This window comes from Scyliorhinus canicula, chromosome 5, assembly GCF_902713615.1.
Source record: "Scyliorhinus canicula chromosome 5, sScyCan1.1, whole genome shotgun sequence".
NCBI classification, from domain to species: domain Eukaryota; kingdom Metazoa; phylum Chordata; class Chondrichthyes; order Carcharhiniformes; family Scyliorhinidae; genus Scyliorhinus; species Scyliorhinus canicula.
In genome coordinates, this window is record NC_052150.1 from 170,624,951 (window position 1) to 170,641,757 (window position 16,807).

General features: G+C 48.8%; 1 protein-coding gene across 1 annotated transcript in view; it reads left to right on the forward strand.

The window, feature by feature from the left end:
* malrd1 (MAM and LDL receptor class A domain containing 1) overlaps positions 1–16,807 on the forward strand; it is a 499,008-nt gene that overhangs the window by 170,009 nt on the left and 312,192 nt on the right. Inside the window, exon 18 of the mRNA XM_038796452.1 lies at positions 15,722–15,809. Coding sequence (XP_038652380.1) covers positions 15,722–15,809 — 88 coding nt within the window. The remainder of the gene's footprint in view (positions 1–15,721; positions 15,810–16,807) is intronic.

The window sequence follows — 16,807 nt, forward strand, 5'->3', positions numbered from 1 at the left end:
GCCTGAGTCTTATCAATGCAAATGAAACATTGGCAATGAGTGGGATAGACCCTGTGGCGGACATTGAGGGCCAGTGAGAACAACTGTACCCGATGAGGAGATGTGCCATGCCACTGGGAGGATGGTTGAAGATTCTCAGGTGTTAACGTGGCGGGAAAAATAATGTTTAATTTAGTGACATGCGCAAATGTTACAAATGATAATGGCCCCCAACTACCTGGACCTAAATTCACCTGTATCCACGCTGTGCCCCCATCTGTGTTCCCAGAAGTGGAGGTGACCAGCTGCTTTCCACGTCCTATTGCCTGAGATGCCTTGGTGGTTGTCTTCTGCAGGACCATGGCCTGGAGGGCCCCGGCCTATTTATGGTGGCTGTGTTATTGTTGTGTCACCCTGTTCTGCCCACTGTGCCTGTGCTGCATCTGTCTCAGGAAGGGGGGGATTCAGATTGGCTCGTCACTCACAGGATTTCCTGAGTGGAAGGGTTTGGGATGTGTTCCAGAAAACCCTACTCCATCCAGGTGCTCATGGGCCCCTGGGTTACTCCAGGGACCGAGGGGCAGCTGAAGTGAACTCCAGAAGTCTCAACATCATGTAATGCAGCCAGTCCTGGAGGCCCGACATTGTGTGAACCATGCAGTTGAAGCCCTCAGCCACGGTGCTCAAGGACTCAGCCATACTTTGGAGTTCTCCTGACATGGATCTGACATCTTACCCGTAGCTTTCCATTCTGATGCTACCCTTGTAGCGTTGGCCTGGGTGTTGTGCATTGCCAGTACCATGTCCTGTGACAGAAGGCTTTGGGACTCCTTCATTTGGCCTTGCAGTCACATATGTATCTCTGACAACCCCTCCTGGTATTCCCAATTCTACCTTTGCGTCTCCAGCAGCTGAGGGATGAACATGTCCAGAGGCATGGAATGTTGCTGGGGGGGGGGTCCTTGAATCCCGTCCCGCTGCCCTGATGCTGGCTGCCATATTCTCCGGTGCCGGTTTTTGGGCAGGGGCGCGATTCACACCATGCTGGCCGGGGCTGTTGGCAGCGGCCCCCCCCCCCCCGGCAATTCTCCGGGCCCCGATGGGTCGAGCAGCTGGCCGTTTCTGGCCAGTCCCACCGGCGTAGATTGGACATAGTCCCACATGGCACGACCTGCCAGGTAAATTGGCTGGTGCGGGCGCCGGGAGATCTGACCCGGGGGGGGGGGGGGGGGGGGCATGGTGGCCTGGCCCGCGATCGGGGCCCACCGATCTGCAGGCGGGCATGTGCCGTGGGGGCACTTCTTCCTTCCACACGGGCCCCTGTAGGGCTCCGCCATGGCCGGCGCGGAGAAGACAACCCCCTGCGCATGCGCCAGAATACGCCAGACTGACCGGCGGTTCTGCGCATGCGCTAACTCGTGCAGTCCCTTTGTCGCTGGCTTGCGCGGCTTCAACCACTCCGGCATTGGCCTAGCTCCGGAAGTGCAGAGAATTCCGCTACTTCTGGTCGGCCTGACGCCGGAGTGGTTCGTGCCGTTTATGACGCTGGCGTCGGGCCATCGCACCGATCGCGGAGAATCCCGCCCCTGATCTCAATAACGGTGACCAAGAAACTTCAATTGTCAGAAAAACCCATCTGGCTCACTAATATCCTTTGGGCAGGAAATCTGCTGTCCTTACCTGGTCTGGCCGACATGTGACTCTAGATCCATAGCAATGTGGTTAACTCGTAAATGCCCTCTGAAATGACCTATCAAACCATTCAGTACAAGGGCAATTCGGGATGGGCAACAATTGCTGGTCCAGCCAGTGACGTCCACAATTCATGAAAGAATTAATTTTCAGAAGTGCAGTATCACTGCAGGGTCTGGTTTAGCATACTGGGCTAAATTGCTGGCTTTTAAAGCAGACCAAGGCAGGCCAGCAGCATGGTTCAATTTCCGTACCAGCCTCCCCGAACAGGCGCCGGAATGTGGCGACTAGGGGCTTTTTACAGTAACTTCATTGAAGCCTACTCATGACAATAAGCGATTTTCATTTTCATTTCATTTCATCACAAAACACAATTACAAATTCAAGGCATCTTGTGATGTACTTAAGTTGTTTATGTGCAGATATTTGAAGTGTCCAATGCATGTTGTGAACATATTGCAAAGGCACATTCAAATATTTTATTGCATGAGATTATAGCATGAGACTTCTCAAATTTGACATTAATAATGGGAATATGTCCTACAATTAATAACATTCAATCATAGGGCTGGTTTAGCTCAGTGGGTTAGACAGCTGGTTTGTGATGCAGAACAAGGCCAGCAGCACGGGTTCAATTCCCGTACCTGCTTACCCAAACAGGCGCTGGAATGTGGCGACTAGGGACTTTTCACAGTAACTTCATACTTGTGACAATAAAAGGTTATTATTATATCACCATGGCATGGTGGTTAGCACTGCTGCCTCAGTGTGCCAGGGACCTAGGTTCAATTCCAGCCACGAGTGACTGTGTGGGTTTCCTCCGGGTGCTCCGCTTTCCTCCCACAATCCAAAGTTGTGCAGGCTTAGGTGTTTTGGCTGTGATAAATAGCCCTTTAGTGTCCAGGGATTTGCAAGTTAAGTAACGTGGATAAGGTGGGGGAGTGACCCTGGGTACTGTGCTCTTTTGGAGGATCGGTGCACTCTCGATGGGCCAAATGGCCTCCTTCTGCACTTCGTTTTGCATTACAATTGTTTCTGAGTAGGAACAGGGAAAATATGTGCGACCATGTGTTTGGATCAGGAGAACATATAAAGGCTGAGACTCGGGAGCTCACCCATTTGCAGTTTTCACACTGTTTGAAGTTGAAAGCAGTGATGGTATTGGACTTGCTGTAAATGTTTGTCATTTACAAATAGCTCAAGAAAAGTTCAAAAACGTATCTCGTATTGCAATAACAGCACAAATTGCTACTTTACAGTGAGCGACCCTACCTCATTTTGACAGCAGTAGAAAATCAATTACAGAGCAGTTTCTGCTCACTGGGAGGAACAAAGTGGGCTTTAATGTTTCTGTGAAATGAGTCATGCTGCTCCCGATGAGATTTATTTGAAATTGCCTTTGTCCCAGTAATAGCAAATTGTAGCTCAATGTCTCATTATTTTCAGTGTGATCCATGAATAGCTTTATGGTTACTCCGACTTTAGGCTCGAGAAAAAAATACATCAAGGGTGAAAAGCACCCAAAGTAACAAGCTAAAAAAATATTCAGTACATTCTGGTTAATCTATTCAGAGCTAAATAAATCTTTAATTTTCAAACCTGTCCATGTCAGTAATATGATATTAAAACATATCTTACGCTGGAAATATCCCCACACTTCAGTTTGCTCGTAATTTGGTGTGTTGTGCATTTGACAGGCAATTGCTTCAGTTAGCTGTTTTCACCCTGTGGAGTTTGTTGTGTGCTAATTTACCTCCATTACTTACATTTGGAACAACAATAACAGAAGCAGTTTATTGATTCTGAAACATTTTGGACATCCTGATGAGAAAAGTGCAACATAAATGCAAATCTTTCTTACCGAAACATCGTCAAAATTCTCCGAGCACATGCATTTTCAGATCAATTGTATAATATGTTTCCTCCTTAATCTATCCCCAAGTAAACAAAATTGGGTTCTGTGGTGTCATTTGTTATCTTAAACAAAGAAAAGAAAATCGCTTCATTCATTAGTAGTTTTGAGAATGTATCCGCAACTCTTTCTGTAATTAATTTCTCAAACACAATCTGCTTTTAATCTATCATCATTGATCACTTTCTAACTAGTTCTCACACTGTATTTAAATGTGTACCATATACAGGATTATCTAGATCTGGTTTAACCGCATTGTTGTGCCTGGCATGGATTTGGGCGCGACGGTTAAATCGTGATTCGCGCCAGGCACTATTCCGTTTGTCACCTAACCAGCTCATTCCCAATAGGTGAGTTCATCTCACCCAAATATGGCCTCAGGGGAGTTGGGCTTGGCTCGGTGCTGAAGCCTTCCAGGTCCAGCGGAGGGGGGTCGTGGAATTAGGTATTTTTCATCTGTGAGGCCTTTAAACCATTTTTAAATATTGTGGAGAACCATAACAGGGGTAATTACAGCTGCTGCCTGTCTATCTGTCCCACCAAAAGCTTCCAGGACAGAGACCTCTTCTTGGTTATATGCTGAAGGTCACTTTAACTCCTTTTGACTGTGAGCAGCCTCTCGCTTCACAGCTGAAGGCTATTGCAAATAAGGAATTAGCTTTGTTAGTTGTGAGAGCACTTCACAACTGCAGGTTGTTTTGCTCCTGCTGGTGGCTGCAAATGCCTGGAGGCTGCTGTTGCTGAATCCTTCCTTTTCTGTAGCCGGAAAGAAGGACAATTTTTTCTAAGATACGTTGGTCCTAGAACACTAGGCTCAGGGGTACGTATGAGTCCAGAACATAATTGGTTTGAAGTAAGAAGACATGGAGGGACCTGGGGTGGTGCGACATTGATCCAAATGGGTCACTTGATGACTCTGTTGAAGAAATGCTTTCGCGTATTGCTGATGTTTTTGTTGCTGGTGTGGTGAGTGTTGCATGTAACAGGCACGTCACTGTGGGTTAAACACTCTGGAAGTCAAGGAGATTCAACTGCACCTTGAGCGCCAGAGGAACATGTGGATGTCAGGATTTGATTCTGGTGAGATTGGGCCATGTGGGAGGGCCTGCACAGCTGAGGCTCCTGGACAGAGAATTGCACCGATACGTGGAACAAGTTACACATTGAAGGACAGATCATTTCTATGACAAAGTTCAGGACATGATAAAACATTCTCAGGCTTATCTTCCATTTCTGTTGAGTAACCTGTGAGGAGTGATAAATTGGGCTGGATTCTCCGAACCTCCACACCGAAATCTTGTTCAGCGCGGGGGCGGAGAATAGGCATTTGTGCGGGAATCATGGCCGGCGCCGCTGAAGCTATTCTCCGGTCCCCCGGCGAATCGCTCACAAATTGCGTGCACGGTCTACTCAGCGTGGGTAGGGGGCTATTGACAGAGGCACCCCCCCCGGCAATTCTCCAAGTGTAACTGGCCGAGTTCCTGACTGCGTGGTTCTAACCATATATCGGCCGTCGGGAACCTTGGGTGGCGTCTGCGAACTCAGTCTGCGGCCGCCCTGGTTGGGGGGGAGGGGGGGGATCCTTCACCGCGGGGAACCTCATGGATGGCCAGGAAACACCAATGCGTGGGCGTGCGCAATCTCAGGGAACGTTACGTAGTTGCTTTTCAAATATTTGTTAATGTCGACCGTTTAATAAACATAATATTCTCAAGTGGCTTTGCGTGGGTACAGATGCAATGCCTCAGACGGTGATTATTGCATTGCATTCACTCAAACTTTGAAGCCTGGACAGTTTTCCTAAACCCGAGAAGCATCAGTACCATAGAGGCAGCAGCCAACAATCAAACACTCAAGAGCTGGGATTCAGCACTGTGGATGTCATCATGACCAAAGGTTGAGTGTGTGGGTCAGGGGAGGGAACCTGAGCACAGTCTCCTAAATGTTCCCGAAAGCGGTCTGGCATCAAGGAGCTCCTGCTGTGGCTCGGGATGAGTGTGCAAAGCAAGGTTTTCCAGCACAACTGGCTTGGTGGATGACACTGAGAGAAGGCAGAATACAAAGGGTGGGAGAGTCTTGGGGAACTTGAGGGTTTTGGGGTGGAAGTCCTAACTGGTCTATCTCCTTCCAATTCCTGACTGAGACCAAAATGGATGGTCATGTCGGTCCTGCAGAGGCTGCTCTCACGGTGCTGGTGGCAGCACAGGTGGCTGGATGCCGTAGAAGGCAGCAGAGTTGACGCTAGCTGGAGGCGGCACCCCATAGCATGGGGGGTGCTGCAGCGGGTACTGCACACCCTTAAGACCCACAAAGGGGAATGCCAGCGATGGCCCTGTCACAGATGCCCTGTATTCTCAGGCAGCTGACTATATAAAATTTGAGCTGGACCAAGCCCACCAAGATACCCGGGCTGCAAAATCTCCGCGATCGCCGGAATGCCCCAAGTCCAGGTGTAATTTATGGTAAGCACGTTGCCTTGCATCACTGGGGCATCAGGGAGTCCCCTTCATTAACAGGAAGCGGTTCCACTCCCTGAATGTTCAACACGTGTCCCATCCACTGCCTCCCCATCCCCCCAGCCTGACTACCCTGTTCCACCCTGCCAGAGTCTGTGTAACATCACACAAAGGTGATGGGTCTGTGAGAGCACAGTCAGCAGGTCAATATACAAGGGAGGAGGGTAATCACTCACTGTGAAGTTATCTCTGGTGCTCCTCAGTTTATGCCAAAGTCTGACTCCTGTCTTACTGCTGACAACATGCTCACACCCAGCCTCTGAACAGAGTCTGCATTGGGGACATGTGATCTTGGACCACTGTGCCCGAGGTGGGGGGTGGAGGGGAGCAGAGGGCAGCGTGAGGTTGGGTGTGCAGGCAGGCCCACTGTGAAGATTAACTTCACATGTGTCAGGTGGGATATGTTTTAATTGTGAGCATTTGACTTTTCCATTTCCCCCAGCTACAAATAATGCCCCCTCAACTAACATTGCACAACCAGTGATACTCTCTCTTCTTGATCTTTCGTGGTCTACTGCACCGATGAGGTGAGTCCCCAGGAGGAACATCAGAGGTGGAGGCAACCTGCTGCTTTTCCAGGTCCTGTGGCCTTTGATGCCCTTGATGGGCATCCTTTGGAGGGCCTGTAGCTAGACGGTTCCGGACGACTTTCCGGTGTCACAGGCATCACCATGCCACCCTACTCTGTCCGCTGCCCTTGAGATGCGGCGGTGTCAGGAGGGGGGAATTTGGAAGAAATGGAGACGACTGTCAACTCCTTGGTAGTAAGACTCCAGCGCTTCCTCCTCCCTGCCGTTGCCCCTTGGGCCATGGGGATCGCTAAAGGATGGAGGGGCAGCTGGAGCAAGCTCCATAGGCCTCTGCATCATCTGGCTCTGCCAGTCCTGGCAGCTCCCTATTGTCGGCACATTCAATGATGGTGCTCAGAGACTGGGCAATGTTCTGGAGTGCCTCAGGAATGTCCACCTGCACCTGGGACACGTTCCTCAGTGACTGGGACATGCTCTGCAGTGCCTCGGCAATGCCCACTTGCATCTGGGACATATCCCTCATTGCCTGGACATGATCTCAACACCCTCAGCCATGGTCATTGCAGACTGAGCGATGCCTTGGACTCAACCACTGAAGACGCTGAACTCGTGCTCCTGGCTGTCCACTGAGGTTGCCGCCCTAGCAGTGTTGACCTCGATGCCGCGCATTGTCGGCATCGTCTCCTGCGCACGTAGCCTTTGGGACTCCTCCAATCGACTATGGACTCACCGGAATGTCGCTGACATCCCCTCCTGAATCTCACGGTCATGACCTAACATCTGCATCAACTCTGAGACAACCTCGTCCAGAGGCTCGGCATCTGACTAGTACTCAGCCGAGTCCTGGAATCCAGCAAACCTCCAACTGCTGACTCCCGTGGATGTTCCTGCTCGACCTGATGTGTATCAGCAACTATTTGGTTGTTCACCAGATTGATCCCCAGAAGCCTGTCCATCAATGTCGCCCACCGTGTCTCTGTGCTGAAGGAAGGTGGGGGTGATAGCTGTGACACCTCGATGGTGGTTTCCTCGGAGCTCTCCTCTAAGGTGGACTCTTGGGTGGCAGGGTGGGGGGACAACTCTAGATGGGCCAGTCCCATCAGGTGGAGATTCTACGAAACATTGGACAATGAGTGGGAAATTGTCTTGGCCTTTTCCGCTTATTATTGGCTATCTTCACCTGCGGGGACAAAGAGACGGCATTGTGAGCTGCACGCTTGAGGGGCCAGGGAGGACTATAGCAGGTGGCATATGTGGGCACCGTAACTGGACATGAAGGGGTTCTGCTGATGGGGTGGGGGGGGGGGGGGGTGGCAGCGGTGAGGGGGAAGACGCTGAAGAACAAGCACAGAGACCAGATGTAGAAAGGGTGCGAGGTGCAAGCCACTGATTTGTGGGCGGGGTGCAAATTTGAGGGACGGCAGGTTGAACTGATGCCAGTAGAGAGGCGATATCTTACTCTTGCAGCTCATTGGAGGTCGTTGGTCTGCTTCCAACATTGGACGTTGGTCCTCATTGTCATGCAGCTGACACTGACAGCTGCTGCTACTGTCTCCCAGGTGGTATTGGTGGCCCTGTTGCTGGCCCACCACGGGGGAACAGGATGCCTTGTTTACATCAATGACATCGCAAAGGCTGGCCAGGTTGGCATCCCCAAATCAAGGAGCAGGTCTTCGCGCTGCCATGCTTGTGTGTTGACTGGGAGTGAGTGGTGAGGGAGCGTTTAAAAGCAGCTCCCACATGATCATGTCAAGACACTGAGGTACGAGTCTGGCAAATCCCACGGCGAACCAGCCAGTATTGACAAGAAACTCATGGGCGCTCATTTTCAGACACTTCAAATATGGGCTGTGATCTTGCCAATGCGGCTGTCGATAATCACCCTTTCAATCGCACCCAAAATGACACTTAGAAATGTTTCTGTGAATTCACGCCCAGCAAGTATCTAGCATTAACCTACCACATTGAAATGAAATTATGGCCTGTATATAGCTCCAGTAATTCAGTGGATAGCTCTCCTTCCTCTGAGCCGGAAGACGCTGGGTTCATGTCCCACTCCAGGACTTCTTGGCTCTGGTGTGGGAATGCCATTGTGTACTGGGGCGGGATTCTGCGGAATCCTCTGCACCTTCAGGGGCTAGGCCGGCCCCGGAGTGGTTTGCGCCGCACCGGCCGGCTGGGAAGGGGCATGCGCAGGAGCGCCAGCGTGTGCTGGGGTCATCCCCGATTGCGGCCAGGCCACCGTGGGGACACCTCCCGGGGTCAGATCCCCCATCCTGTCCCCCCCGAGAACCCCGGAGGCCACCTGCGCCGCCGGGTCCTGCCGGTAAGGACCTATTCTAATTTACACCGACGGGACCGGCAAAAAACGGGCGGCTACTCAGCCCATCAGGGGCCGGAGAATCACCGGGGGGGCCGCTATCAGCGGCCGGCTACCGGACCGGTGCGAATCCTGCCCCCACCAGATGCCTGGTGATGGAGAATTCGGCAGCCGGTGGGGACGGGATTCACGCTGCCCCCCAACGATTCTCCGACCCGGCGGGGGGGGGGGGGGGGGGGGGGGGGGGGGGGGTCGGAGAATCCCGCCCCTGGTGTCAGTGTCCAGCCCAGATAAATGTGGAGGATTAGTGGCAGGTACAACATCTGACACAATCTCAGACTAAAGGGACGATCCTTTAAAACAGAGATGAGGAGGAATTTCTTCAGCCAGAGGGTGGTGAATCTGGGGAACTCTTTGCCACAGAGTGCTGTGGAGGCCAAATCACTGAGTGTCTTTTAGACAGAGATAGATAGGTTTTCGATCAATAAGGGGTTCAGGGGTTATCAGGAGAAAGCAGGAGAATGGGGATGAGAAAAATACCAGCCATGATTGAATGGCGGAGCAGACGATGGACGAGTGGCCTAATTCTTCTTCTATATCTTATGGTCTATGGTCTCATCTGGCTCTAAAACCACCTGCCAAAACCAAAATAAATTCTGGCTGAAATGAATATGATCAACCAGCATTGTGGTTTAACCTTGTAACATCGGTAAAAGCTTAAAGAAAAGCCAAGTAATGAAAACAGCTAAGTTCTAATGTAAAATCATAAACATTTACTGTTCTAATTAAATGTTTTTATAGTTTCTCATCCTCATTTGCCTTGAATTTAAAAGGGATTAAAATAATTTGAGAACAATGAATGCTCACAGTCTCATTGAAGTATTGATGAAACAATGGGTTACGCTGTTACAGTGTCTTTCATACTCGGGGGCACGACTTGCGGGTGGGTCGCGGGCGGGTGTCAGGAGGGTCGAGGAGCCGTCCTTTGCAGCGCTCCCACTCATGCCAATCAGCCGCAGCAGCCGGCTTTTAATAACGCCGGCTGCAAGCGGCCTTCAAAATGGCCACGAACATATTTTTAAAAATCAGCCGCATTGCGCATGCGTGCCCGATCATTGGTCGCATGCGCAAGACTATATATCTATAGATATATCTATAGATATATCTATATATGTATAATTATAGCAAAACTATAATTGGGCGCGCAGCGCATGCGCAATGCGGCCGATTATAAAAAATATGTTTGCGGCCATTTTGAAGGCCGCTTGCAGCCGGCGTTATTAAAAGCCGCTGCTGCAGAGACACAGAACATTTTTTTTACCTAATCTATCTAATCTTCCTGCCTAAAGGGAGGCAGAGGGCAGGTCACGCCCCCTGAACGTCGACGTCACGTGCTTTGGGCGTGATTGCGATTCCTCCATTTTGTTAGCAGCAAACAAGCAACAGGCCAGTAAAATTTAAAATGGATCGTTTTGTTATAAGGTAGAGAGGACCAGAGGCACAAAGAGTCCAGGATCTCACAACTAAACCTGTTGGAAGAGAGTGGCTCAGGAAAATCCACAGCAGGACAAAGCAGTGTTGGTGTGAGCTGTTCAGGAGGGTCCACACCAGGACAAAGCAGTGTTGGTGTGAGCTGTTCAGGAGGGTCCACACCAGGACAAAGCAGTGTTGGTGTGAGCTGTTCAGGAGGGTCCACACCAGGACAAAGCAGTGTTGGTGTGAGCTGTTCAGGAGATTCCACAGCAGGACAAAGCAGCGTTGGTGTGAGCTGTTGAGGAGGGTCCACAACAGGACAAAGCAGTGTTGGTGTAAGCTGTTCAGGAGAATCCACAACAGGACAAAGCAGTGTTGGTGTGAGCTGTTCAGGAGGATCCACACCAGGACAAAGCAGTGTTGGTGTGAGCTGTTCAGGAGGGTCCACAACAGGACAAAGCAGTGTTGGTGTAAGCTGTTCAGGAGAATCCACAACAGGACAAAGCAGTGTTGGTATGAGCTGTTCAGGAGGGTCCACAACAGGACAAAGCAGTGCTGGTGTAAGCTGTTCAGGAGAATCCACAACAGGACAAAGCAGTGTTGGTGTGAGCTGTTCAGGAGGGTCCACAACAGGACAAAGCAGTGTTGGTGTAAGCTGTTCAGGAGGGTCCACAACAGGACAAAGCAGTGCTGGTATGAGCTGTTCAGGAGGATCCACACCAGGACAAAGCAGCGTTGGTGTGAGCTGTTCAGGAGGGTCCACACCAGGACAAAGCAGTGTTGGTGTGAGCTGTTCAGGAGGATCCACACCAGGACAAAGCAGTGTTGGTGTGAGCTGTTCAGGAGGATCCACACCAGGACAAAGCAGCGTTGGTGTGAGCTGTTCAGGAGGGTCCACACCAGGACAAAGCAGTGTTGGTGTGAGCTGTTCAGGAGGGTCCACACCAGGACAAAGCAGTGTTGGTGTGAGCTGTTCAGGAGGATCCACACCAGGACAAAGCAGTGTTGGTGTGAGCTGTTCAGGAGGGTCCACACCAGGACAAAGCAGTGTTGGTGTGAGCTGTTCAGGAGGGTCCACAACAGGACAAAGCAGTGCTGGTATGAGCTGTTCAGGAGGATCCACACCAGGACAAAGCAGTGCTGGTGTGAGCTGTTCAGGAGAATCCACAGCAGGACTAAGCAGTGTTGGTGTGAGCTGTCAGGAGAATCCACAGCAGGACTAAGCAGTGTTGGTGTGAGCTGTTCAGGAGGGTCCACAACAGGACAAAGCAGTGCTGGTATGAGCTGTTCAGGAGGATCCACACCAGGACAAAGCAGCGTTGGTGTGAGCTGTTCAGGAGGGTCCACACCAGGACAAAGCAGTGTTGGTGTGAGCTGTTCAGGAGGGTCCACAACAGGACAAAGCAGTGTTGGTATGAGCTGTTCAGGAGGATCCACACCAGGACAAAGCAGTGTTGGTGTGAGCTCCAGGGCCTCTGGTGAACAGTCCATTAAGAAGAAACTGAAATCAGGCACAAAGCAGTATAAAGATGATATTTTAAGGTATGGATTTATTAATTGTGCCAATGCAAATCAGGATGCAAGGCAGGCAAGTGCTGGTGAATTAAAGTTTAAAACCCTCAAAACATCAACGGCATTTTAAGACTAAACATGGCGCGTTCGAGGACAAACCTCTTGATTTTTTTCAAAGGATGCAATGAGAACTTAAATCGTCGGCTGAAATCCTCAGCAGAAATGTTACATTGAACGAGAAAGTACAATTAGCCTCTTACATAGTAGCTTACCATATAGCTAAAGAGAAATTGCCCCACACTATCGCAGAGAGATTAATTCTCCCTGCAGCATTAGATATAGTTTGTACGGTCATAGATGAGAGGTTCGTTGAAAAAGTGACATGCATCCCACTTAGTGATAGCACAGTGGCTCGCCGAATTTCTAATATTGCTGAGAATTTAGAAGCCCAGCTTATTTCTCATTTAAAATCAGCGCAGGCATTCTCAATACAACTGGATGAAAGTACAGACATTTCAGATTGTGCAACCTTGCTAGTATACGTTAGGTATGTTTGGCACAATGAATTTGTGGAAGATTTGCTGTGCTACCTGACTTTAGCAACCCACACGACTGGCGCAGAAATGTTTGAAGTTTCGAATGTTGTTGGAAAGTGCGGGCTCGACTGGGGTAATTGCAGAGGAATCACAAGTGATGGAGCAGCCAACATGACTGGGAAAAACAGCGGAGTTATAGTAAGGATTAAGGAGGCAGCTGGTCAGGACATTGTTTGGAATCATTGTTTTATTCACCGTGAGGCACTGGCATCGAAAGGAATTCCATCCAATCTTGAAGTGGTGCTGAAAGGAACAGTGAAAGTTGGGAATTTCATTAAACGCAGCCCACTCAATACCAGACTTTTTGACACGGTGTATGGGGGCTGATCACACACATTTATTGTTCCACACAGAAGTACGTTGGCTGTCAAAGGGTCGGGTGCTACTCAGAGTTTACAAACTGAGGTACGAAATCCACGCTTTCATCCTTGAGAAATTTTCCCCTCTGGCTGATTCATTTGCTGATGAAACTTGGATGCTAGCAATGTCTTACCTTGCAGACATCTTTTCAATTCTAAATGAACTGAACCTCAAATTGCAAGGGAAGGATGATGATTGCTTTTGGCACTCTGAAGAAATTGAAGCTTTCCAAAAGATATTGCAAGTTTGGCAATTGTGAGTGCAAAGCCAAAACTACTACATGTTTCCCACACTGATACGACACATTGAAGAAAACAGCATTTGTAAGGAAACTGTAAATTGATTGGCAAGCCTTATTGAGTTGCATCTGGCTGCCCTGATCGACAATTTTGGTCACTACTTTCCAGAGGAGAAGTTTAAGATTCTGAGAGAGAGGAGGTGGGTGAAAAATCCCTTTGAGTTTGGGACCCCAGAATCAGTTCTTAACTTGCAGCTGACTCCAAAAGAAGAAATTGAGCTTATGCGTCTCAGCTGTGACAGCATATTAAAAATTCAGCACAAGTCAATGAGGCTGTCGGCATACTGGAGTAGCATCTCTGAGGAGTATCCGGAGCTGAATAAAACAAGCATTTTGTTGCTCTTATCCTTCACAACGACCGACATGTGCGAGGTTGGATTTTCCATCCTCACAAAGGTGAAGACGCCATAAAGGACCGGCTGAATCCTTCACCCGATATGCGCATAGCCCTCTCTTCCTGTGAACCTGATTGGAGTGAGATCATGAGGACCAAGCTGGCTCACCTCTCGTAGTAACAGTAATAGAAAATGGTGGGTCGCAAGGGTCGGCCGGCGTGGGTCGCGAAGGGTGGCTGGTGGTAAATATGGGTCCCCGGAAAATAAGTTTGAAGAACACTGCACTATTACATCATAAAACGTAGCAGCAGAAGGAAGACAGTTGGCCCATCCAACCTGCTCTGCCACTCAATGAGAATATGACTAATATGAAACAATAATCCTCAACTCCACTCTTCTGCCTTCTCCCGATAACCCTTGATTCCCTTACTGATTAAAAATCTGTCTATCTCGGCCTTGAACATACTTAATGACCCAGCCTCCAGAGCCTTCTACAGTAAAACATTCCACAGATTCACTACACTCTGAGAGAAGAAATTCCTCCTCAATCCTGTCTTAAATGGGCAACCCCTTATTCTCAAGTGATGCCCCAGACTCTCCCACAAGGAGAATCAACCTTGCACCATCAACCCTGTCAAGCACCCTGAGAATCCTGTAAATCTCAATATGGTCACCTCTCATTCTCTAAACTCTAATGAGTACAGACCCAACCTACTTTATTTGGGAGTGTAAGGTTTTTCAGTAGGTCAAGTGATGTGGGATTCTTCAAGTTTTACCCTTGCACTTTGTAGTAAAACTTTCTGCCTATGCCACAGTTTGAGAAAAGATAGTTGCGAGAATAACTTCTGAATAATAGACATAATTGGCCAGCTGGTAGCACAGTGGTTATCACAGTTGCTTCACAGCTCCAGGGTCCAAGGTTCGATTTCCGGCTTCGGTCACTGTCTGCAGAGTCTGCACATTCTCCCCGTTTCTGCGTGGGTTTCCTCTGGGTGCTCCGCTTTCCTCCCACAGTCCAAAGATGTGCAGGTTGGGTGGATTGGCCATGCTAAATTGCCCTTCATGTCCAAAAAGGTTGGGTGGGGTTACAGGGATGGGGTGGAAGGGTGTTGGGAGCCAGCACAATAACCATATTCCCATCTCGAGGCCTTATTCATTGTAGCTGGGGGCTTCAATCAGGCCAAGCTCAAGAGCATACTACCAAGTTACCACCAACACGTCACGTCACCAGAGGCCCAAACATCCTGGAACACTGCTACACAAATATCAAACATGCCTACCGCTCTATCGCCCGCCCACACTTTAGCAAATCTGAGCTCCTGCTCCCGGCTTATAATCAAAAACTGAAGCACGCACACACGGGGAGGACGTGCAGACTCCGCACAGACAGTGACCCAAGCCGGAATCGAACCTGGGACCCTGGAGCTGTGAAACAATTGTGCTATCCACAATGCCACCGTGCTGCTCTCGAAATACTTGTTGGGCTTCAGCTCCAACACTGAAAACGAAACCAAAAAAACAGACACACCCAAGCTTTTCTCAAAGTGAAACTAAAAAGCAGAGCCAGAGCTCAGCTCCACCCACACTCTGACATCACTGCAGGAACATGAGCAGACAAATATTTCTTAAAGTGACATTCTCATGACAGAAGCATGATCCAAGTTTCCTCCGAGTGCTTCCCCGCTACTGCCATGCCTTCACTGAATTGTGTTGGAAACCCTATTTACACACGTCAGTGGTGTTTCTGCCCCACTGGGGCTGGCTGGGAGGCAGGGAGACCTGTAAAATAGTGAGGGAAGGCGAAGGCAAGGATTGCAACAATAAAAAATAAATTAAGTAACGGTGAAGTGTTGAAGCTTACATTTAAAAGCTTGTGGATGGAGGAGGAATTGTAGATTGAGGGAAGTGAAGACTGATGGAAGTGAGGATTTACATATTTGAAGGTTTATGATGACACTACAGCTGTGGCAGAGAAACCTATCTGCCCTTGAAGGTTTTCAAATTTGACAAGTTGAATTAATGTGGGTCATCGTCAGTGAGCAAAGCAAAAATTGTTGAGATGTGTTTTTAAGTATAATTAAATCTCTTTTTGTGGTAGCAGTTGAAAGTTGTAATTGAACAATGAATTCCTATAACATGGATAAACTGGTACCTGGATTAGTATGAGGATGATTTTCTGTTTGTGTGCTTTGTTACAGATATTAATAGAAGGTACTGTGGGAGATAACTTAGGAGGAGATATTGGAATTGACGACCTATCCTTCATGGATTGTACTCTCTATAATGGTGAGTACATTATTTATTGTTCAATTATAGAAGTAGTTTCATCGGCATTTACTGACATTGTGGATTTGACCTCTTTTTAGTGCCCTTTATACTGTTACTCTTATGACTGAAAGATGATGTTAGAAAAAATATAACTACAATGTGGCTACAGGGAGCAGGCAATATGCCATCGCTCACTGTATAGCTAATGATCAAGGAATTTATAACCCCAGTAGAGACAGTTGGTAAAAAGATTATATTGAACGCCTCATAAACCTGGAGCAGGAGTTAAATATGGACCTTGCACAATATTGGAAAAAAGTAGAATAGTTTGAAAATAATGGGTGTGATTTTGCAGGTCCATTAGCCATGGGGGCAAATCCCGTAATGGCTGATAAATATCGCAAGGGGTCAAAAATGGAATATGCGTCAGCGAGATTTCCAATCGCGATGTTCCTGGGCCCTTCCTGAGGATGCGATCAGGTTCATGCCCAGGAACGGCAAGAACCTGATTGGAATTCATTTTAATGAATTTTAATCTAATTCGCAAGTTTAAAGTCGCACTCTCAGACCTCATTGAATCTTCCCACCCACCAGCGTGATGTCACGTGTGCGCAAATTACTACTGCTTTTTTAAAACAGGAACCAGATGCCATGATCTCCTAGAGGGAGGAAGGAGGTGAGCTTCCATGTCCACCCTTGTCCCACTAACCAACATCAGAGTGGTTGACCTGACAGCAATGACATCTTCGGATAATGCAGCCTGAGTAAGAAATGTGCCTCTTAGCCTTACAGATCCCTGATTTGGAGAATAATTGTGCCCTCTTACATTCCTGAGACTCATTTTCATCAAGCTAACTGGCCATCATGAGGTAACCCCAACAATGTCAGCTGTCTACATTCTCAAAGTCAAGGCTATGGGTGAAAACCCATATTTCAAGGATAAAAGGTTGGGTGCAGGGGATGGAGAGCGAATGTGTAAACATAATTGTCGGACTCCAGCACTTGACATGGAGGAC